The 25,642-nt window shown below is 36.0% G+C and overlaps 2 protein-coding genes across 2 annotated transcripts in view; one reads left to right on the top strand and one right to left on the bottom strand.

The window, feature by feature from the left end:
- The window catches only part of LOC145682543 (protein prune homolog 2-like), a 244,463-nt gene that overhangs the window by 78,061 nt on the left and 140,760 nt on the right, over positions 1 to 25,642 (bottom strand). The gene's annotated exons all lie outside the window — the stretch shown is intronic.
- LOC145665711 (uncharacterized) lies at positions 11,214 to 12,887 on the top strand. Its single transcript, XM_081732862.1, has 2 exons — positions 11,214 to 11,469; positions 12,593 to 12,887. Exons 1-2 carry the CDS (start codon positions 11,414 to 11,416, stop codon positions 12,885 to 12,887), a joined length of 351 nt encoding a protein of 116 aa, XP_081588988.1. The 5' UTR covers positions 11,214 to 11,413.

Raw genomic sequence — 25,642 nt, forward strand, 5'->3', positions numbered from 1 at the left:
GTCAGCATTTTAACATTGGGAATTTGTCATTTATTTAACAGAAATTGAAAGTTCATTATACAATTTTATTCCTATGTGGGGTGTATCGAGTTTTGATTTTTTGTTAACCTAATAATTTATATATGAATATGACATTGATTTACAGTTTTTTCGGAGGAGGAGCAAGGATATTCATGTCGTAATGGATTTATTGGATTTTGAAAATGATCCGGAAATCTAATCAATCTAAAACTAGCATTGCAGGGGGATATTTTAGATAATTTTCGTAAGCGAATAGTTTAGTAATTTACTTTGGACGTGCACAAAATGAAATCTAGTTTTGAACCCTGAATCAATTAGGTTCTTATGATATTCTTTAGTAATCGACTATTGGAATGCCCTTGGAAAGAATGCTGCATATCCATTAGGATCTTCATTCAGAATACTTTATAGAATATAAAGAAACGATGAATGTCCTTCTGTGTTTCATTTGTCAATTAAATGAACGTGTCTTCTTTTACCATCGTGGTTGTAAGATACAATATCATTCATGCTTCTTGTGAACCGTGGGGCAACACTGATTCAATTCGCAATCGAACTCAGACTCTCAAGGGAGCATTTAAGCATCTTGCCATTAATATACATAAAATATCCTAGAAATAAGTTGTATGTATCGAGTAGAATCTTGTAAGTGTAACGGCATTTACCTGTTAAAGTATCTGCATAAAATGTACTGTCTATAAAGCAGAAATATTCGTTTGATATAGCCTTGCAACTAGTATTGCATGTAACTTTCTTATGCACATATACAATAGTGTCACAGTACTACTTTTTTGCTTACTATTAAAAACATATGATATGAATATGTTCGAATAGTTAGCGGAAGCAGCATATTATTACTATTATTTCTATAGGTAATACTAGCTTATTTCTTGAACTTCCTCTGAACCTAGTTGATGCTGTCATTGTGAAACATTGTGAAAATACCTAGACAATGTGCACTCATCAGATTAATATTTTCTCAATGTTCTGTAGCATGGTGCAATTTGCTCTTATGTTTGATACACTGAACTCAATAAAATACAATATCATACAAGAAGATATAAAAGAAAGTCATTTTTTCAATAGAACATTTTTATCGCAATACCCTTCACCAATTTTAAACCCAACCATCAGAGAACATACTGTTTCAATATTGTTTTTAAGAAACGAACGAGACCGTAAAGCACTATCTTAAAACTGGGGTCTGATGTCAACCAATAATAATAGACCTCACTAGGATATCTGAAAGAAAACACACAATATCTTATGAAAATTGGCAATTAAAAAAATTTTAAAAAACTAAAATTATATTTAGTGACTTAGGATTTAGATTTCTGGGCTTTCGGCATCTAAGACCATTTAGCCCTTCATGTCTTGAGGGATGACGTTCCTCGGCGAGTTCACTACCCGGGAAAAGGAAAGGAAGAAAGATGGGGGAAGGAAGGAAGCGACCTGGGACCTATAAGTTGGGTACCACACCGGCATTTGCCTGGTATGAATGAGGAAAAATCAGGAAAACCTCAATCAGGCTGGCTGGCCTGAAAAAGCCTTTTAGACTTTTTCGACCGAGTGTCCCCATCGGGAATCTAAAATTATATATAACATGCTTTCGGAAGATTAGAGAATTTCCTTTGATTAATTTCAATCCAAAACAAATCAAATGAAATTTATAGTTCAATGTCCCACGTTACACAACGAGGCTAAGGAAGATGGTGATGATGAGAAATGAGAAATGAATGCTCTACCACTGAGTCATGGTGACCCTAATCCAAAACAAAAGTACCATTAAACGATAAGAGTAAATTTCATGTTTCATACAATTCGCAAAATTTAAAAGAAATTTTAGCGGATCTTAATTCGATGGAAGCTAAACTCACCTCTTCATTATTTATTATCTGAAAAAGCAGTGAAGATGATTAAAAAGTCACAGGAAAAATATACACCATATTCGAAGTCAGAGCACATAATACATAGGTCTATAAGTTGGATGCCTCGAAGAATTAACGACACATTGCATCAAAATGGAATAGTTTTGATGAAAATTATGGGGAGAATTGTTTTATCATGTTATTTAATAATATGGAAATTTCGATTTCAATGTATCCCTGGTGCAGACAAAACACTGATATATTATTCGAAAAGAGTTACGCAGTTTTGGAATGAAGGGTTCGGATTCAGTGCCCCACCCCTCTCGTGTGTTATTTTTCTATGCAATATCTTTTCATACTAAACTTAGGCATATTTTTCCAAAATGAGGGATATTTGACACTCGTTAGAGGTTTTTTTTTTTTTTTTTTTTTTTTTTACCAGCAAGAACCTGGCTACACTGTTCGCTGGTATAAATGGATGCTGAAAGAGAAATCGTATCGAAGTCTTAGTTCAGTATGAATCGGTACCTAGATTTTTACCCAGTACCCGTTTCCTACACCTCCTGTAATTGGAAGTTCAATAAGGAGAGAAACTTCAGAATAATAGAGTTTATAACAAAGTTAGAATAGTTATACATGTTGATTATTACAAAGAAGGAAGAAGCGATTGCGTAAAATACTAGTTTCTTACGCATTTAATACATCTTTCCTTCTTCGTATGTAGTTCTCCGTATTCTGCATAGATGGCAGAATAATGATATTGAATCCCATTGAGAACAACTGCACGCATTGTCAGCATAATAACACATTTGGAGCAAGACAGAGAAACTATTTAAATTAGTATTCACCATTCTAGTCGAGTAATGTTTTAATATTTAACGTTTGTTAGAAATTCTTCTTTCATACTTTCGAACACAAGGTAGATTCGTGAAATCAAAACAATATATTAATTAGTGAAAGCTCCGTGAAACCTTATCTTTAAGTACAAGGGCGCATTTCTTTTTTATTTTTTTGGAGGAGGGAACCAGTATGAGTCATTACTCGTGATTCCTGGTATCCCTTAGTAATTTGTTACTTGAGAACACTGAAAGATCTAGTGATGGGCAGTTTGGTTCCTTTCCCGGAATCAATTCCTTTGAATCCGTTCCGAAGAAGGATTCGTTCCTCCGGACCGAATCCTTTGGTTCCGCAAAGTTAAATGATTCCATAGTTTTTTCGATTTGATTCTCCCAAACAAGGATTCGTTCCTCTCTGGATCGAATCCTTTGGTTCCGATGAAGCATGGCTCTCCAATTCAATTCTTCCTTTCACCTTAAGTTGCCAAACAACTCTTATCGCCTGAGAAGTTGCTGCAGTGTGGTGGTGAAGGAAATTGGAATGAGTAGAAGCAAAAGGAGGGATTGCAGTGTTTTGAAACATGTTCAGAAGGTTCCATTTTTTCCTGATAAGGCAGAGATAATATTGCACATAGGACAAGACCAGATACAAATATTGTTTGTTTCTTTGAAGTTTACTGTTTTATTAAAGCGTTTTGCTAAGGCCTACCGCTCACTGGCAACTTTTTGTCGGGCAACTATCTTGTTGCTCTGGCTAAATGCATTGAGTCTTATGGGAGTCCGCTCACTGAGGCGACGGCGACAGAAAAGTTACCGAGGTGTCGCCAAGCAGGGCGACAGCAGGGCAACAGCTCGGCGACGGAACAGTTGCGCAACATCTAAAAATGCATTGAGTCTTATGGGAGTCCGCCCACTGAGGCGACGGCGACAGAAAAGTTGCTGAGGTACCTCCAAGTAGAAAGGTAAAAAATATGTGTTTTCTACAGGTTTTTTCACGTAACAGTTCGTTCCGTGTGTAGCGCGTGAAAATAAGTGTTCGCAATAGAAAATAATACATTCTTTGATTAGTGACTAGCATGTTAGTGATAAAGACTATGAAAAATTGATTGAGGAAATAAAGAAACGCCTAGCGTTAAAGAGGAAATAGAGAAACGCCTTGCGTTAAAGAAGAAATATATGTAAAGAAGAAGTTGTGGAAGGAAGTGTGTTTCGCTGTTATAAGAAACTAGAATGTCCATTTCAGTCAAGAAAGAAACAACACAGGTATATCGATAATGACATATTACTGTCACTACACACCACTAATTTCATTAATTTCCCACAACTAGAAAAAAATACAGATAAAATTATCATTCTCAATTTTCTTTCCATTTCAAATATAAAAAAGTGTACAGTATAAAAATGGCCGATTTTAAAACGTGAAGAATATGCGGGAAGAACGAAGAAAGCCAATTTTTATTTTATTGCTATACGTAGAACACCTGAAAGTACAGTTACGGTACAGTGTTGTCGGATTGCAGCTTTTGTTAATTTCGTACTGTTAGTTATTTCCAGTCGTTTTATATTTTCGTTATTCTTGTTATCTTTTGATTCGAATAATTGTTCCCGTTCGTATTAGCTTACACAATGCTGTTATTTTTGTCACTCGTTGACGCTCAGGGACGTCATTTAGGGGGGCAGGAGGGGTCAATTGCCCCCCAAGAGTTTGAGGAATACATATATACTTTAATCAATTGTCTACTAACATACTAGTACAAAACGTGAAAGTCTTTTGTCGGTGGTGCTCGCCCCCCTCAAGCGAAGTCTGAAATGACGCCCCTGTTGACGCTGCCTTCTACTTCTAAAGTTTGATAGCATTGGCGTAATTAGAATAATTTGCTGGGGAGCCATGGCCCGTTACTTCTAAAAATTGCAAGAACATTTTAGAAGATCTTGTTATAATAATGTTATGTCGTCTGAGTCCATCCTCCGTCCTCATTGTTAATCTTTTCAAATTATTTAGTTCCGCATTGTTAGTTCCACTCATGACTTTTTTGAACTTATACACCTTTAACACGCCCGAAAACTTGTGCACTAATTCCGAGTGTGAATTGATTAAAAAAAAAAAAAAAACCCTCATATGCAAATGGTAAAGGTGCCCACGATAGGGTACATGTCTAATAGATCTTTCGTACTAATTTGAGAACGCTCAATCCACCCAATTTTGAGATTATTTTTCTCGAGACCCCAGAGAGGGACATGTGAAGAAAATAGTTCTATTGGATTGAGCGTCTTGAAATTAGTAGAAAAGCAGGTCTTTGAAATTAGTCCAAGCAGGTCTTATTTCATTTATTGAAATTGATTTATTTAACCATTTTTAATGGGCGGTAGTTTTTATTTTTTTAAATGCCCGAAACCAGCGATTATGTGAACTGTTCTGATTGCCGATTACGTAAATTGTGATATCAAATGCTGGGCAACTTTTCTGTTGCCGTCACCAGTGAGCGAGGGTTTGGCAACAAAACTGTTTTGTCTCTGTGAAGTTGCTGACTGCAGGCGACAGCAACGAGATAGTTGCGCAACTGTTTTGTCGCCAGTGAGCGGTAGGCCTAAGAGTTCACCTTGAAACTGTTAAAGAGTAACAAGTGGTCTTCTTTTTCTTCTCATTTTTTTTACATGACTATTAAACGCCAAAAAAATAAATGTTTGTTATTTTCATTCTTACTATTTATTTAAATACGTAATACCAGCAACATCAAACGAAGTCTCGGGCTTCCTTGTGTAGGAGGGTCATTTGGGGAGGGCAAGGGGCAATTGTCTATCCTGATTTTGAGAATTACATATTTTTTGTATTAAACTGTATAATAATAATAATAATAATAATAATAATAATAATAATAATAATAATAATAATAATTATAATAATAATAATAATAATAATAATAATAATAATAATAATAATAATAATAAACGTGACGCGCAATTTTGGTTCTCCTCGCGGGATACTCGAGTTGTATTTCGAGGGGGGTGCGGTGGCTCAGTGGTAGAGCGTTCACCTCTTCTGCTTGGGGTTCCTGGTTCGATCCCACTTTGCGCCGTGTGGACTTGGTGGTGCACACACACCGTGCTCGTGGGTTTTCTCGGGGTTCTCCCGTTTCCTCCCACTTTCTTCATTCCACCATTTTATTCATTGCTTATAATCACCGTGTCCTTTAGCCTCACCGGCATAATCGTGGGACGTAAAACTGAAAGATTTCATTTTCATTTTTTCGTGTGATTCGGATTTGTCATTAAATTGTAGACCCACGTCACATACATTAATATCTTCGGTGCTGAAAGAGAAGCTAAATACCCTTTCCGCAAAAGTATGAAAGAAGTGTGGTGAATTATGGGAACTCATAAGCAGAGTTTCTTTCACACATATTTCTCAGGGAGAGGGAAAAGGAGTTGAGTGTGTTGAGTTTATCGTCCCTTTCAGTAGCTAGGTTATATGAGACGGGACCTATTGATTAATGTGGAATCCGAACTACATAAACTTCCGCCGGGAATCGAACCCGGGTTTTCCACGCCAAAGGAGCGTACGATAACCGCTTAGCCACGAATGAGCTCGAGAGGGAAAGGGATAAGGTAAGTAAATCACTATTTCATATCATTCTTGTGTAGGGCATGACCTTTAGGAAATAGTCACATTTTGATCTTACCCTTTCGGAGAAAATTTTCTGGATGAATGCCAGAAGGGGGAGAATTTGTAAGGTTTAGGTTCCATTTTTTTATAGCTTGTATTTGCTAAACACAGATGACATATCATTCCCTAGTCTGGTTTAGAATTTAATTCCATTTTTTAATGCTGATTGTGAAACAACAAGGTCCTCTTTGATGACAATAAGCGCAACAACAATTGGATTCCTTCAGCATCTTAATAGATGAGTGCCCTTATCATGAATTATCTGATAAAAAAATTTCATTTCAGTTTAATATCCACTATTATGCCTTTTAGGCTAAAGGAGGCGATGGTTAAAGCAAGTGAATGATAGTGGAAGAATTGGTGAAATCAGAAAGTGGGAGAAAACGGCAGAGCTGGATTAACCCATCTGGAGGCCCATATGTGGCCGTTGTTGACTTCACTTAATACATTTTTGTAAAAGTACAGTAGGAAAGTTAAATGAATATGTTTCATATTTCTGGTCATATTTTGTTTTGATGATGATGATTGTATCTTCATTATTCTTTTTAGATAGCCAGTTGAGATATTAATCAGAGAGGATGCCCAGGGCTATAGCCCTCCTAAGCCTCCCCTTAATCCGGCCCTGGAAAACGGAAATACCCAAGGAAATCCACGGACACAATGTTGTCCAACACAAACACACTTGGCCCGTGATCGAACCAGGGACCCTGCACACCAGAGGTAAGCGCTTTACTATGTCCCTATTTTACATCTGAGGCACCATGCCCACTATTTTATAAAAAGTATAGCTAATTAACGTTGATTAAAGGTCGTGCCCAAGAAAGGTATTGTGGATCAAAACAAGGTCTCCGATTCTGGGGGCTCGGGACCCCAAATGCTTATGTTGGCCCCATGTATTTTTATGAATATGAATTTTTTATTTTCACATGTATTGTTACATGTATTTTTTTATGAATATGCAATATTTGGTATAATTTAAATTAAATTTCTCTTAAAATTCTCGTATATACCTTTTTAGACCCTTGTCTGCAACCACACATCTGTATGGGACCCTCCCAAAGTTAGAGAAATCGGCGCCCTTGGACCTAGGTGAAGTATTTTTAAAATATGGAAGCAAGTAACAATATAATCATCAGTTCTTCAAGTTAATTCTTAATTAATAGCAAACCTATAATTGCTTATTCATGTCTAATATGATACATTCGAGATTTTAAACCCAACTCTAAACTATTTTTGTAAGTGGTCCCGGGTTTGATCCCGGTGAGGATATTTGCCTTGGATAGAAGTCCCATCTTGTCCATTAAATCCTATTTCATATTATCTTGGTGTGTGTTGAAATAAGCATTAAAACCTAATCAAACAACCAATTGCAAATTTTATATTAATATAGTGTTATATGGACATTACATCAGAATATATTGAATAAGAGTTTGTGTGTTACAGTAAATAGTTTTATTATCCATTTTGCAATAAAAATCTATAGACCTGGTAACGCTGAACACCTGTAAAAAAGTAACAGCAAAAAGAAAGAAAAAAAATAGTGATAAGACTAGCAACCGATCTCCCCCTCTCCTCCAGTTGGGACAGCAGTTGCAATGGTTAGAATATTGCGGAAAAGTGACACGAGAGCGCGTAAGATTGCTTGTGTGATTCATTTGCTTCTCTGTTGTGAAGTATCGGTCTATTCTTTACTACTGTTTTTGTCCCATCCGTAAATCCATCCCGTGAGTGAATCCGCCCAAATGAATCCGATTCCTTTCAGAGATTGAATCCGTCCATTCCTCTGAAGGATTCGTTCTTTCGGAACGAATCCTTCCGGAACTACCCATCACTACCTACAACTAGCTTTGGACAAACGTCTTATAAGGTGCCTGAAGTGGAAGCTTAAGCTAAATTCATACAAGATTCAAATGACTTTCTTTGGGCTGAAGCTCCATAAATACTGTAACAGCCCCAATCCGCAATATTTACATTTAACTCTCTTCGACTTTCCAATGTCACTTCAAAACATTCTTAAATATCTGTATGTCACATTCGACAAACATATTACTTGGAATCATCATCTCAAATAACTAGAAGCAAATATTTATTTATTTATTAAATACAACACAACAGGATAAATCCCAATTACAGTGTTCGGACTATACATAATTCTTACTACAGTACAAGTATAATATTCCTAATAATGTGTTGATTACCAATATTATTGTTTACTTATTTGGCGTATTGCTTCATTATATGTAACATATCTCTTAAAATTTCGGATGTTGTTCTTACATACATCAATTTTTGGACATAATTTGACTGTGTTATTGTAGGCAGCACCGATTCTTATGATCGGTGATTTAGTCATTATGTCAGTGCGTGACTTATTGATACTAAAGAAATTATGGTTCATGTTCCGTGTTTTAGTCGGTGGAACTGATATAGTTAAGCTGGATACAATTTCTGGACAACCGACTTCGAATGCAAAATATTATACCCAACTAACTAACTATATGGCTTATGGAACATGGAGGTTCAATGCCGCGTTCACCAAAGCTCTCCGCTGACTCTATCCTTAGCCACCTGGATCGAGTTTCTACTTTGTATTCCTATCTCTGCGAGATCCATCTTAATATTGCCCTCCCATCTGCGCCTAGGTCTTCCTAATGGTAGTTTTCCGATTGGTCTTCCAGTCAAGACTTTGAAAGCGTTTGTACTTTCTCCATCCTAGCTACATGACCTGCACACCTAAGCCTTCTAGACTTGATGACCCTAACAATATTTCGTAAACCGTATAAATTATGTAGTTCCTCGTTCTGAAGTTTCCGCCATTCCCCATTCCCGTTCCTCTTGGGTCCGAATATTTGTCTCAGGATCTTGTTCTCAAATACTTTCAGTCTATATTCTTCTTTCGGAGTAAGCGACCATGTTTTGGAACCATATAGAACAACAGGCATGAATATCGTTTTATGTATTTTAAGCTTCAAATTCCTTGAAAGATTTCGCGGCGACAAGAGATTTTGAACGGAATAATAATATGAATTCCCTGCTTTTAGTCGACATTTTATGCAAAATATTATATAAATAAAAGAGTATTTGCAAGTCTTCTTTGTTTCACGTTAACATGTTATAGCTGCTAGACAGGGTAGAGGAGCTAAATTTACTTTGGTAAAAACCTATATCCTTGAACGTTAAAAGTCTCAGAAATTTAGCTTGACTTTTTTCGAGCATGAACTTATCATTATTGGTATGAGAATTACAAATTGTACACGGATATTCAAGCTTTGAGCTTACGTACGCATAGTATAATGATTTCAAAGTATTGATATTTTCGAAATCTTTACCTAACCTTATGACTAGACCTAGATTACGAAATGCCTCGTTGGTAATATGTTCTATATAAACACTAAACATTAGTTTCGTATCAAAGTACACGCCTAAGTCTTTGACTACGTCTTTCCTAAATAGTGGCTGTTCATTAATTACATACTCAAATGAAATACAGGACTGTCTTCTGGTATTCGACATTACCCTACATTTGTTAGCATTTACTTCAATGTAATTATTTTTAATCCTACGGCTTATGTGATGCAGATTTTCTTGTAACAGTTCACAATTTTGAACTGAGTTAACTTCCGTATGGATTTCGAGATCATGAACAAAGAATAACTTATTTGATTTACTTATACAATTCTGTAGGTCGTTGATATAAATATCCGCCGCTGTTAGAACTTCTTACGAAATCTCAAAGGCAACACGTGGGGTAGCAATACAAAACTTCTTGCATTTGCAGAGACTAGTTCTAGTTTGTTGAGCTCAGTAAAGTCATATTTAGCATGTAGGAGCTATATCTGATGTACTTCACACGCACATAGCATCTAGCATTCTTTCCAAATCTAGCATAATTTCATTCTTTCTTCTGAAGAATACGAAAAACAAAAGGTTTGATGGTTCAATCACTGTCAGCAATTATCTCCTTTACATGGTAGAGTAACAATGGATGGACGAATAAAACCAGACTGTATTTCCGCTGTGTGTTGTATTGTGTGGTTGAATTTAGTTTTTCAAAAATATTGAAAAGAAATAAAACACAGACTACAAAATACAGTTTGCTAAGGCACTAGTCTTATTATTGTCAATTGAAATCTGAGTGCGTGGTTATCTCGAATATTTCTGTCCCTTTACACTTTGGAAGTTGAGGTATAACGGGAAGCATGAGGACAGATACAGTAATATGCCGCTAAAAATAATGCTTTAGCGCTGTGTTGGAAGTGGTATGTACTATACATATCAGAGGAGGATCCAGGACGGACTTCTGGGGGGGAAGGTTGTAATACTGCTATTTAGAGTTACTTTTAAGACCTCCAAACTCTGGAATAGATTTTATTTATATATAAAAGAAAAATACGTTTCCTCTTCTGGGGGAGGGCGGCGATTGCCCCGATCGCCTCCCTGGATCCACCACTGATACATATTGCTTACAACTTAACTCTTCATAAAGTATAAATGCTCCCCTTTCCTCTTTTCAGTACAAACAATCGACTTTTCTAATAAAGAAAGATGTTTAGAGAAAATTAAAACAATTCATTTGAACGTGCAACGAAACACTCTTAATCCCCTTTCTTCCCGAATGGCCACCCCGGGAACAAAATCTGTACTTAAAAGAATAAGAGAACAGTACATACCTAACTTTCAAAATACAGACCTGTCCTCCGGGGAAATAATCCTGAAAAAAAATGGGGAGAGCTTTCACCGGTACTGTATTAAAAAGCTGCGTAGCGCACCCAGATAATGTAAATGCATTACTCTCACTTTTAATATACAAAACTTAAGTTAACCTCTTCCTGCATTTGGCATCAATTGATGCCACATCTTTCGGCGGGAAAAAATGTACTTTATTGCATTGAAGTAGTATCTATCGCTGCTCGTTGGCAACGCTTGTTGCCCGGATGATATTTTGACGCGCCACTAGATGGCTGGAACAACTACAACCAGTAGAAAATTTTGGCGCGCTTCAGAGAACTGCTTGTTTTGCCACTATGTGTGTCGCTCCGTTTTGTATTGTGTTTTTCATCAGGAAGAGTCGGAACTGGAGGTAAGTAAAAATCATATTCTGAGACAATGGTATCCCTTTTTTCATATTATTATGTGTGTATTGTAATATGTCGTTCCTTTCGAAAATTATGAACCAATTAAGTAATGGCATCAAATGATCCCTCTGTGCAGATACGGTTCTGATAAGTCGCATATACTTGATAACCGCTTTGAAATATAAAATAGTATCTAAATATTATTTCTTGCCTACATTGTGTAACAATAGATATTTGAAACAATAGCAGAGCCACATAAAACGTTTTTTCAGTGTCATAGTCTGTACTTGTAACATGGGGGTCGCCAATAAATCACAATAAAATGCTACCTTCTTATGTGCTGACGGCATTTCTCTATAATAAACACGTAGAAACGTGAGACTGAGGAGAGTACGGAAACGAGGGGGTGTTTTGGGGCTTTGTACCAGCAAAACCTAAACTTTATTAGTAAATTGTGCGTAGTTTTAGATTTAATTGTACATAGCATTTTCTCTGATATTGAAATTGTCTTGCACGAATCCTTGACGTAGCACTTGGTTCACGATTGTTCATTGCAAAATTAGATAATAGCAGATATTTCAAGCAATAAAAGTCAATATTGTAGATTACTGACCCCCGTGTAGTGCACCTACATAATATTTAATATTTTCCAAGTACAAAGGTCAATATATTATCAACTAATATTCCTAATAATATAAATAATTATGTTTGATTATTTCTAAAACAAATCAACCTAAATTTTGTAACCTAAAGCCAATTACGGGTATGGGAGGATCAGGGTCAGATATCTACTTCCTTCCCAAACAGACTATTTATTTTTGGCAGGTTCATTCTACACAAGTTTTAGAATTAAAATGCTCAGTGGCGGATCTAGCCCGGGACCGGGGGTTCTAGGCCTCCCCTGTTTTTTAGGCTACAAAATTAAATGAGGTTAAAATACTTATAATAACCATAATTTTGAAATCTTGCAGTAGCATATAGGTGATGATGGGTCACATTCTGAGAGCATCTGCAAGACCTCGTAGTTATGAGCTTCTAGATCCGCTACTGAAATTGCTATACATTTGTTAGTAGCTACAATGATCATATGTTTACCTACTTGTACTTGAATATTTATTATTTTTACAGCCTCTCTATGGCTCAAGGATTGAGGCAGGAAGAAATTGCCAGCCTTCTGTGTTCAGAAGTCCCATCAGACTCTGAGGCCAGCTTCTGCAGTAGTGATGAAGATGAATTCCCGCCCAACAATCAGCGTCATGCTCCTTTTGAGGAAGATTTTGCTGAAACATGTGAAGATGACAGCGGTCCTAATGTCCCTGAAGGGAGTGCTTCTCAAAGCGATCAATCACAAATTACGATAGTAAATGCTCCTGAAAATCAGGTGCCTTCGGTGACATCCCTAAGTAGCTCTGATGAGAATTGACGCCCCACATCACAAGATAGTTCAATTTTTAGTTTGAGAGTGCCTACTAATTCTTAAAAACGTTCTTTGATTTGGTTTTGCTTGTAAAGACAATGATTACACAAATAATGCCCCTCCTTTCAGCGGACAGCGTAATATCAATATTCACGGAAACGACCCATATGATTACTTTGTACAGTTGTTCCCTGAGACATTGATGGAACACATTGTTACAGAAACCCAACGGTATACTTTGCAACAAGGTAAACATTCATTCAAGATCACTCTGATGAACTAAAAACATTCTTAGGGATTGATATAATGATGACACATAAAATATCCAGACAGACGTATGTATTGGCCATTAGTTCAGAAATGTGAAAAAATACAGCTAGTAAATGTTTATGTGAAGAACTTTCAAGCGAGACAATGGAAGAAACAAAAACATGCTATTCATGAACATTTTGCAGTGGACTTGTGTGCCTTTTTAGTGAAATAACTTTTTATATACACAGATTATGTTATTTGTCAACTTTTATGTAGCAAGCTGTTTAAAATTGTAATACCTTTATTAAATGTACTTTTACTAATGTAAATATTTTATAATTTATGAGAGTCAATTCTGAGGATGTCATCACTTTCATCCCATGGAAGGAATAGCAAACCACTATGGACTCGCCTTGCTCAGGTACCTTCGGATATAATGTGCCTTTAGGAAGATCACCACATCATCGTCGTCATCATCGATGAAGATTGCAAATTATTTGTCAGTTTGTCTCAGGGTACTGGCATCGGTTGATGCCAAGTCAAATATTCCTCAATTGCATGCTGGCAACAACTGATGCCAGGTCCCTGGAACCCAATGGGACCCTGAGAGAGCAAACTTGATAGTTTTTACGACTTATACGTCTAAATATTAGTCGAGATACAACATGTCGATTTTTTTTCAACGTTGGAACACATAGCATGCAGGAAGAGGTTAAAAATTAACTCAGTTGTTCCAGGAAGTTACTTAGCAATGACAACCCTACTATTTCAATGAACAAGAACAAATTATTTATTATAAATATTACTAAAAATATGAAAAGAATAAGGAAAATACATCTAATAGTACAAAAATATTAACAATTGGATAATTAATAAAAAAAAATCTTACAGTTCCTGATGGAACAGCCTAGAATACATTTTTCACAAAGCGCCGTTCCAACATGTCCTCCAGTACACTATAATTTTCTCATCTTTAAGTAGTCAAAATTTCAATAGCAAAATTTTACACTTACTCGTATCTAAATATGTCAATCTTTGAATAATAATCTTTCAAATACATTGAGTATGCTCCTGAAAATCCTCTGACATAATTTCCCACCGTTTTTCACAAAAGATATATATATGCTCTATATAATTTAATTTAACAAAGTGTTAAGAAACAAACACTACGTACCTTAAACAGTGCGTAACTGACGATTGACGTCAGTTGATCTATGGCTTGCATTCCGAGTTCGAAACCAATCAATCAGAATCAGGATTTTAGATCACGAGGGCCTCGTCATTTTACACTATTAACTGGTACCAGATCTATCATTATATTTTCTCAATTGATTACACACCTTTTTGAGACCAATACGGTAGGATGAAAATGGCAAAGGAAGAATAAGGTCGTATGTCCCAATGAAATAGAAGATGGCGCCATCTACTTCCTATAAAATCCATTATGATAATCATTATTATCTATACATATCTCACACAATACCTCTTTACCATATAAGTGCCAAGTCATGTCGTCACAAACGCAGTATGTGGTATTTATAGTGACCCGCGAGTGTGTTGGTTTGATATCAATATGAAGAACTCTGTAGGTGAAACACTTGAGAAGGAAAAAAGGTGCTTGTGGGATTGAGTTCGAAACGAGCTATTTATATACTTGCAGAAGCATAATGTGACGTGGGAAAATTAACCAATATACATAGAGTGGTTGCGGCCTTTTAAAGACAGTTCTACAAAAGTGTACTGTTTTAAATGTAAGCAAGAATTGTATGCTAAACGAAGTATGCCCAAGAAGAGTAGTGTAACTGAAAGCCATAAAAAATACATTAATGCTCAGTGGCGGATCTAGAACGTAAAAGTTGGGGGGACCAGCCAGAACCTAGACTATGATAGGTAAGGTTTTCTTTAAACTTTAAAAATAATTATAAACATACCTTAAATTATTTTTGTCACTCAAAAACTGAGTGGGCCTACGCCCACTTGCTCCGGTCTAGTTCCCCCACGGTAATATTCGGCTTTCAAAAGCTCAGTATACTTTTAATTTACTTTTAATTCAGTCTACTTTTAATCTATCTCTAATCTTAATTTAACTTAGCTACAGGGATCGTTTGGGAAACACTAAGGGTGAAAATATTCCTGAAGGAACATTGTTAGAAAATAAGCAAAAACATAAAACTAATTTGATATCCAAATTCAGAACTTTATCTTGGTAAGACAATATTTTGTAGCTCTAGTATTAAATTACACTACAGTATAGTGTCTCTTTTAGTAGCGAGGCTGTATGAGACTCTGACCTACAGCATAACGTGAGATCCGAATCATACGAGCTTCCACTGGGTATCAACTCTGGGTCTCCTGTACCGAAGACTCGTACGCTAAATATGAAGCCACAAGGGAGCTCAATACTTGGTAATGGGATGCTAAATTGTAAAACTACTTATATAACGAAATGCAATTACTTTTACTAATGTAATCTTCACAATGTAAATACCCCCGTAAATATAGTGTACCCCTTTGTAATATATTTCGACTGTCGGATGATGGAAAACCGAATTAGTTTTTTTTTGTGTTTCCAGGGCCGCGGTGGGTCAGTGGTAGAACGTTCACCTGTGGTGCATGGCGTTCCTGGTTTGATTTCATTCCACGCCAAGTGAACTTTTTTGGCGGACAAACACCGTGTGTGAAGGGGGGTTTCTCGGGGTTCTCCCGTTTCCTTCCACTTTCTTCATTCCATCATTTCACTCATTTCTCATCATCACCGTGTCCTTTAGACTAGCCGGCATAATCTTGGGGCATGAAATTTAAAAATTTCATTTCCTTTCATTTTTGGATCCTTCACCAGGTTATGGCGTATGCTGATGATATAAATTTAATAGGGGATGATAGAAGAACAATAGAAAGAAATGCAGAGATCTTATTAAACGCTTGCAGGGACATGAGTTTAGAAGTGAATGCAGAGAAAACTAAAGGCATAAAAGTGCGTCGAGATCGTAATACGGCAAATTGTGGATGCGTTAAAATATTAAATAATACTGTTAATAAAGTGGGTACTTTCAAATATTTAGGATCAATATTAACAGACGGAAATCATATTCACGAAGAAATTAAACGTCGACTAAAAGCAGGGAATTCGTGTTACTATTCGGTTCAAAATCTCTTGTTGTCGCAAATTCTGTCGAGGAATTTGAAGCTTGAAATATATAAAATGATAATCATGTTGTTCTGTATGGATGCGAAACGTGGTCGCTTACTCTCAGGGAATAACATAGACTGAAAGTATTTGACAACAAGATCCTGAGACAAATATTCGGACCCAAGAGGAACGGGAATGGGGAATGGCGGAAACTTCATAACGAGGAACTACATAATTTATACGGTTTACCCAACATTGTTAGAGTCGTCAAGTTTAGGAGGCTTAGGTGGGTAGGTCATGTAGCTAGAATGAAAGGAAGTAGAAACTCTATCAAAGTCTTAACTGGAAGACCAATCGGAAAACGACCATTAAGAATACATAGGCGCAGATGGGAGGACAATATTAAGATGAATCTCACAGAGATAGGAATACAATGTAGAAACTTTATCCAGTTGGCTAAGGGTAGAAGTCAGTGGAGAGTTTTTGTTAACGAGGCATTGAACCTCCGAGTTCCATAGGCCATAGAGTGAGTTAGTTAGTTATTTACTTTATGCAGTAGGGAAAACTGGCCTAAAATGACACTGGCATTTTATTAACTCGAAACTGGCATTTTATTAACTCGAAATAAACCATAACCTAAAGAGCTAACAAATTTATTTTTGTTCTAAGTACCAAAACATCATAACGTAACTACTGGAATTAAATCTTGGTTCCGAAGTTAATAATGGTCCTGCAATTATTATTATGTCTTTCCTTTTTGGCTCAGTGCGTGATTTTATGCTTATACTTCGATAAAATAACATACAATCATGTCACTTTACCTTATGCGCGCAGTAGGCATTGTAAAATTCTGTAAATCATTTTCCTGTAGAACACATTTACACAAAATGAAATGGAAAAACAATTTTCCAAATTCAATGTGATAAAAAATATTTTTATAAAGAGCATGAAACTGATTCTCTTATGGTAAGGAAACCGAGTTGGACATTGAGTTGTTGGAAGCGAGGCCTGTCCTGGTGATAAATAATGGTCCCTTAGCACAGGGATGAGCATTTTCGCCGATCCCAAGTAGTTCATCCAATACATGACTAAAGTGGCACTCTTATTGGCCACATATCGTTGACGTCACAAAGTTTCAAGTTCAACCTGCTACTATGCTTCTTGCTTTCGTTTCTGTGGATGCGTGTTTGAAAAAAGAGAATGAAGGATATCAATAATATTACTTGTGAAATACAATTCCATTAAAATCCTTTATTTACGTTCACTTTTTACGCGTTACAAATATATTATCCTTTAATAAGGCTTAGTCCAAATAAAAGTTTCTAAAATCGCGCTACACATGAAGGTTATTGTCTACAATTTTAAAATTTTTATTGAATCACATCTTAGGCGATGGTACTCACAATGAATACACTGTCTTTTGCAGAAATCGTGCACTTTGGAAAGCAACACCTTTTGATTTCAAAATTACATACAGAACTTGGATTCCACTCACTTGATGATACAAATTGAAAAACGTTATTAGCATGTTACTTTTACTATTTACAAAATGTTTTCCAAATTAACTTTACATTACACTCTCCAATTAGTCTTCATTTGCATCCAAAAGTAGGACTGGTTTAGAAGTTGGACTGTATTTTGCGGCAAATAGCATTGTAGTGTCTTTGTAGATAAGCGATGCTCAGTTCAATTGTACGAGAAATGCCCACCAACTTGAGCTAGATGGCCATTATTAGTTGGCATTGTTTATGAATAACATAAGGATAGCAACAGGAGTATACAATATAAATTGCATTACATTTCATTGGAGTTTAGCGTCCCTTTTAAAACTAAGGTTAGAATGAAACTTGGACTTACTGTTTACATGGAATTCGAACCACATGAGATTAAGTCGGGAATCGAATCTGTATCTCACGGGTTTAATACGCGTGCGTTAACGCTATAACCACGAGATATTTCTGGACAATGTAAAGTTAGCTTTGTTTTTCTTTAGAATGAATATACTAGGGTCAACCCTACATAGCCTTAAACTTTAAACCAGTAGTTTCCAAGGGCTCGCGTCATGGAGGGAACTTGACGAACAAGCGAGGGCATCACAAGCTAACGACAGAAATAAACTATAAAATTATCAATGAAGTCAACAGGTGTTACGTGTTTGATATTTTTTTCTTAGAGTGCCATTCGAGACTTTTAGCTAATTAAACACGTAATAAATATAAACAGATGAAAACATGGTAAGTTGTTTGAGGTTTGGAGTTCCATTCAGCAGGAGAGCTATGTGAAACGTGAAGCTACAACTTGACGTAAAATTCTAATTTCATAACATACCTCTCGAGAGTTAGAGGCGTATCTCATTTTCTTAATTTTTCCAGGAGACAACTTTAAACATTTTCTCATTGTTTATTCTATCGTCTTCTTTCAAAATTTCATTTGATATCCTTCGTTCAAGTATATAACTTACGAGATCACAATAACAACTGTTACAATATACTTCTATACGTCGAATGCAGTACAAACTGGATGATTTTTTAATCTGGCTTATCCAGCTAGTGCGCCAAAGGTGCTTACGCTACCCATATACCCATGGAGAGGCTATGTGTAGTGATTTAGAAACGAAGAGCATCTTTAAGAAACTAGCTACGTACAAACACCTTTCATCTCTTTATATTTATTAAGTGTTTAATTACCTAAAAATCACGAATGGAAGTCTAAGAAAGACAAAATGTCAGGCACGTAATACCTATTAAGTTTATTGATAATTTTATAATTTATTTTTGACTTGACTTGATTTTGAGTTTAACGTTCCGTTCAGCAGCGAGGCTATATGAGACGTGGACCTACTGATTAACGTGAAATCCGAACCACATGAGCCCCGCCGGAATCGACCCCGGGCCTTCCACGCCAAAGGCGCGTACACTAACCGCTTAGACACGGAGGAGCTCTAGTTTATTTTTGTCGTTATCTTGTGATACCTTGCTTGTCCTTCAAGTCCTCTCCAGGAGGCTGGCCCTCGGGAACCATTGTTTAAAAGTTTAAGGCGATGTAGAGTTGACCCTAATATATTCGCTCATTCTAAAGAGAAACAAAGCTAACTTTACATTGTTCACAAAATATCTCGTGGTTATAGCGTTAACGTACGGGTCTTAAGACCGTGAGATCCTTATTCGATTCCACGGATTCCACGTGAAAGAGTAGGTCCAAGTTTCATGATAACCGTTTTGTTGAAATGGGCGCTAAAGTCAAACGAAATGTAATGCAATTTACATTATATACATCAGTTGTTATCCTTATCTCATTCATAAACAATGCCAACTAATATTGGCAATATAGCGCAAGTTGGTGCGCATTTCTCGTGCATTTGAACCGAGCATGGCTTACCTATAACGACACAACAACGCTATTTGCCGCAAAATACTTCGAAACCAGACCTACTTTTGAATGCAAATGAAGAATAACTGCAACGTGTACTGTAAAGTTAATTTGAGAAGCATTTTGTATACGGCAAAAGTAACAAGGTAATGACGTTATTAATTTCACATCATCAAGTGAGCGGAATCGAAGTGCTGTAGGTAAAGTTGAAACCTGGATTCCAAAGTGCACAAATTGTGCAAAAGCCAATGTATTCATTGTGAGCACCATCAGCTAAGATGTGATCTAATATAAGTGTTAAAATTGTAGACAGTTATAAGATTCATATGTAGGGCGTTTTTAGAATTTTCTTAGGTGGACAAAAATGAACAAAATTCTGAGGTATTTAAATTTCAGGTTTGAAGATGTCGCACTACAATTAAATGGACGCTGTTTCAGGAGATAAGTTCTAGAAGATTTTTCTTCCGGTATTTTTCCCTGCAACATGACCACAAAATTTCATATCCACACACACACACAACGGTAGCAACTTTAACTTCCGAGAAGGGTGACGTGGAAATTTTGTTGTAGGTGATCTGACACCGTTATTTATATCTTCTATAGAAAGAAACGTGTCAATCATGCATCGTTGGGGGGAGGATGAATCACTCACCCCTTTCTTATTCTCATTTTACTTGACCTTGGAAGATATTCGAAACCGACAACAATGAACCATTTCAAGATCTTAAGTCTATTTATATTAGAAACTTGGAATTCCATTTATGACGGAAGTTGTTGTACATTAAAAATTATCAATTTGGTCGTTTCTTTAAATATGCATTTATGTGCAATAATTATATAAACATGCACTAACCTCCGAAATATGCAGATATATGCACTATTGAACTCTACTATTTTACCCCAAAACAGCTGAAACGAATTTCAGCTTAAGGAGCATATCAATATCACATCGGGAAAAAACATGCAAATATGCAAACTTCTGAAGTCTAGTCATGACTCATTTCATTTATTCCACGTATTCTAGATGATTCCACTTATTTTCTAAATTTGACTCATCCTAGATCATATTTATTTAAATTTAAATTCCTGAGAAACTATAACATTCTATATTGAATAAATTTGGTAACGTCATTAATAACAACTAAGTATCAGCTGATCGACATTAATTATAGGTTCATAATCCCACATTAAGTGAACAAATATTGACAAATGTGATGTAAATGAACTATTTTTGTATTCATGATGAATATAAAAGTTCATTATGAAAGGATAAACAAAAATGATTTTCACTTAGGACTGGTTTTGAAAAACGATTTCATTGCTTTTGTTTATGTGTGTCAGATCAAATATAAAAATCCATTCAAACTATAGGTCAAGAAAAAAGAAAAATGTAATTTACTTTATTAAAGTAATGTCGGTATTAAGGCCTTATTTTTTACTTTTTATATCTGTTGGTATAAATTCAAAATTCCATGTTAATTTACATTATACTCGACTCATTTTCAACATTTTTTTTTTTTAAAAAAATACTTATTAAAGATCATTAGTTTACTGTTAACCCAATTAGGAAGGTTTTTCTTTCATAAACAAGTTGTTCTATTCTTGACCTCGATAACAGTATTTTTTACATTTTTTTAAAAATAAGGGTTTGATAGATTAAATTAATTTAAAAAATGCAGGAAGTTTTTAGTTCAATCTATCACGGACTGAATTAAACTGAGTTTCACAACCTTTAGTCAAAATTCCTATTAAAATTAGTAATTTCATTTTCTCAACATTTCTTTTATTATTATTTTCCAATTTCCACGAAAGTTCGTCCTTACAGACCAGAAATAAGAGCCAAATTCTTTTTCATCAGTGCAGCATGTGACTGTGCAAATACACCACAGGCGTAAAATAAAGTTTCATTTGATCTCATGGTTTAGGGGGATCTTTTCTTCCTAAAGCCCTGGAATAATGCGTCAAGATAAGATTTCTTTCAACGTGAAATCAGTCTTCAAATTTTATTTTATTATTATGTAATAGTCCAATTAAAAGATCATGGTTCGAAACCCATGAACCCAACTATTTTTTTTAAATCGCTTACTAAAGTGTCAGACATTTTTTAAAAGTCATGTGGTTTATATAGTTCACATTTCTGCTTCATTACATAGAGGAAGGAATCCCTATTCGTTCTTCCATTTACTTCACATTCCTTGTTCGTCCATTTACTTCACATACGTCACGTCATACCAGGATCGGAATCTGTGACGTATCGAGTCATAAACCATTTTCACACTAGGAACGGAGACTTCAACGGTAGTACCAATAAAATACATTTTGGTACTCGGATCTTTGAGCACGAATAAACTCAATCTTCCTCGCTCATAGAAAATTTCCCTAGTTTCCTGTTTTACCAGAAACCTCATATTCGCAACAGAGACTAGCACACAGCCTTCTACATTCTCTCGTTACCTTTGAAACTGAATTTTTAGTTGGAGGCAATATCCAAATGGTTTAATTATAATAAAACACGCATATTCATCTGTAACAGAATGGAGGAAAAACAGATTTAAGGGACCTAAGGATCTAGCTTCAGTTTACTCTGAAATTCAGTCTACCTTTGTATGATCAGGAGTGTACCATTATGTATTCTTCTATATTGTGCTGAAATGGCCATCCGTCGTATTAGCTCAGTTGTTAGACTCTAAATTTAGCAATTATTTTAAATTTTAAAAAACGGAATATAAGTGGGGATGAGAACTGAAGACTCGCACGGAATGCACGTAATGGAGATGTTATTCTTGCGCATAAATGAAACTGAGTTAATTTAAATAAAATAAAGGCAAATAATAAATAAATAAATAAATAAATAAATAGACTCAATTAATAAAATAAAGACCAGCTTAGTTGAAGCTAAAAAGGGAGTGAAGAAGAGATTTAACTAAAAGAATAGTGATGAACACTGGCCTTAAATATTCGTGGCCCTTGTTGAGATCGGTGTCGTGAAAAGTGCTGTGTAACATGCTTGGCTTCCTGTAAATTTTGTAAATTTTAGAGAAGCCAGCGCAGGTCATATAGTATATATCGTGTGAAGTATAATACGAGATTGTAAAATCAACAAATTTATTAACAAGTAGAAAAATGATTTTTTTCTTACTCTTTGAATAACAAATAGTCAGTTCGTGCCTATGAAAAACAAGTAATATATTACTGAAGTTCCGAACGTAGTAGTATGTAGTTTATTATGTGAATATAGTTTTGCTCAGCAAATAGTTTGTTTCTGTTTTAGTTTTCTTGATATATTCCACTGTGCTATAGAACAGATGCTTATGTATAAATAATTTTGTCAGCATTTTTAAATTGGGAATTTGTCATTTATGTAACAGAAATGAAAAGTTTTTATACAATTTTATTTCTATGTGGGATGTATCGAGTTTTGATTTCTTTGTTAACCTAATATTTAATATATGAATATGACATTGATTTACATATTTTTGGGGGGGGAAGGGCCAAGGATATTCATGTCGTATTGGATTTATTGGATTTTGATAATTTTCGTAACCATATAATTTAGTAATTAACTTTGGACGTCCACAAAATGAAATCTAGTTTTGAACCCTGAATCAATTAGGTTCTTATGATATTCTTTAGTAATCGACTATTGGAATGCCCTTGGAAAAATGCTGCATATCCATTAGGATCTTCATTCAGAATACTTTATAGAATATAAAAAAAAAAACGATGAACGGCCTTCTGTGTTTCAGGTGTAATTTAAATGAACGTGTCTTCTTTTACCATCGTGGTTGTAAGATACAATAGCATTCATGCTTCTTGTGAACCATGAGGCTGATTCAATTCGCAATCGATGGGGGCGCGGTGGCTCAGTGGTAGAGCGTTTACCTCCGGTGCTTGGGGTCCCTGCTTCGATCCCAGCTCGCGCCGTGTGGACTTTGTGGTGGACAAACACCGTGCTTGAGGGTTTTCTCGGGGTTCTCCCGTTTCCTCCCACTTTTTTCATTCCACCATTTCATTCATTTCTCATCATCACCGTCTCCTTTAGCCTAACCGGCATAACCGTGAGACGCAAAACTTAAAGACTTCAATTCGCAATCGATCTCAGACTCTCAAGGGAGCATTTAAGCATCTTGCCATTAATATACATAAAATATCCTAGAAATAAGTTGTATGTATCGAGTAGAACCTTGTGAGTGTAACGGAGTTTACCTGTTAAATTATCTGCATAAAATGTACTGTCTATAAAGCAGAAATATTCGTTTGATATAGCCTTGCAACTAGTATTGCATGTAACTTTCTTATGCTCATATACAATAGTGTCACAGTACTACTTTTTTGGCTTACTATTGAAAAACATATGATATGAATATGTTCGAATAGATAGCGGAAGCAGCATATTATTACTATTATTTCTATAGGTAATACTATCTTATTTCTTCAACCTCCTCTGAACCTAGTTGATGCTGCCATTGTGAAATATTGTGAAAATACTTAGACGATGTGCACTCATCAGGTTAATATTTTCTCAATGTTCTGTAGCATGGTGCAATTTGCTCTTATGTTTGATACACTGAACTCAATAAATACAATATCATACAATAATATATAAAAGAAAGTCATTTTTTCAGTATAACATTGTTATCGCCATACCCTTCACCAATTTTAAACCCAACCATCAGGGGGGGTATTTAACTCAGAGAACACTCTATTTCAACATTGTTTTTAAAAAACGATCGAACCGTAAAACACTATCTTAAAACTGGGATCTGATGTCAACCAATAATAATAGACCTCACTAGGATATCTGAAAGAAAACACACAATGTCTCATGAAAATTGGCTATTTAAAAAAATAAAATTATATTTAGTGATTTAGGATTTAGATTTCTGGGCTTTCGGCATCTAAGACCATTTAGCCCTTCATGTTTTGAGGGATGACGTTCCTCGGTGAGTACACTATTCGAGGAAAGGAAAGGAAGAAAGGATTGGGGAAGGAAGGAAGCGACCTGGGACCTACAATTTAGGTACCACCCCGGCATTTGCCTGGTATGAATGTGGAAAAATCAGGAAAACCCCATTCAGGCTGGCTGGCCTGAAAAAGCGTTTCAAACTTTTTCGACCGAGTGCCCCCCCGCCCCCGGGAATCTAAAATGATATATAACATGCTTTCGGAAGATTAGAGAATTTCTTTGATTAATTTCAATCCAAAACAAATGAAATGAATGTTTAATGTCCCACGTTACACACCGAGGCGCAACCTTCTAACGGCTGCTGGCTTTTCGCTGGCATAGAAAAAAAACGCACGTGAGTTCTGAGTATCTAGTTTCTATTACTTTGATCCTTTGGGATCATGCGTCGGCTACCGGAGATAGTTGTGCCTCCCACCTGCAATCCCTTGGCAGATACAGAAAGGGATCATCGCAAAAATCGGCGCAGTCGAACGTTGTCTGAAAGCAGTGCTGAATCAGTAGATAAACGCTCTCGATCCCGTTCACCTACTTATATACAGAAAGCACCTGAACGTACGGAAGAAATGCAGCTTACCATAGATCCGCAAGAGCCTACACCGTCTACTTCGATAACGCCTCCTGTCTACATTGCATCACCGACCCGCCCGAAAATTTATTCATTTCTATTGACTAATTATGACGCCAAATACAGCAACAGTCGTCATATTTTCAATCAAATCATAAAATACCTTCCGCGTGCTAGTGTAAAGCAAATTGTCTTCACCAAGAATGGTGTTATCATAAAGTCAGTTGACGAGAAATTCGGCATAACACTCTGTAACAAAGCTAGTTATGAAATATTTGGTAAAAATGCGAAGCTTTCGAATCTGACTGATAAGATAAAACAGAATCCACCACCACCTCGCACACCAATGATGTCTGTTGTTATTTGAGGTGTTTTACCGGAAATAACAGACGATGAAGTTCTCGAGGAACTTAAAGCAGAAGGTATAGATGTAGCGAAATGTATCCGCATTAAAAATAACAATGGTGCTACATACATGG

Source organism: Thermobia domestica, chromosome 1, assembly GCF_964235325.1.
Source record: "Thermobia domestica chromosome 1, izTheDome1.hap1.1, whole genome shotgun sequence".
Taxonomy (NCBI): Eukaryota; Metazoa; Arthropoda; class Insecta; order Zygentoma; family Lepismatidae; genus Thermobia; species Thermobia domestica.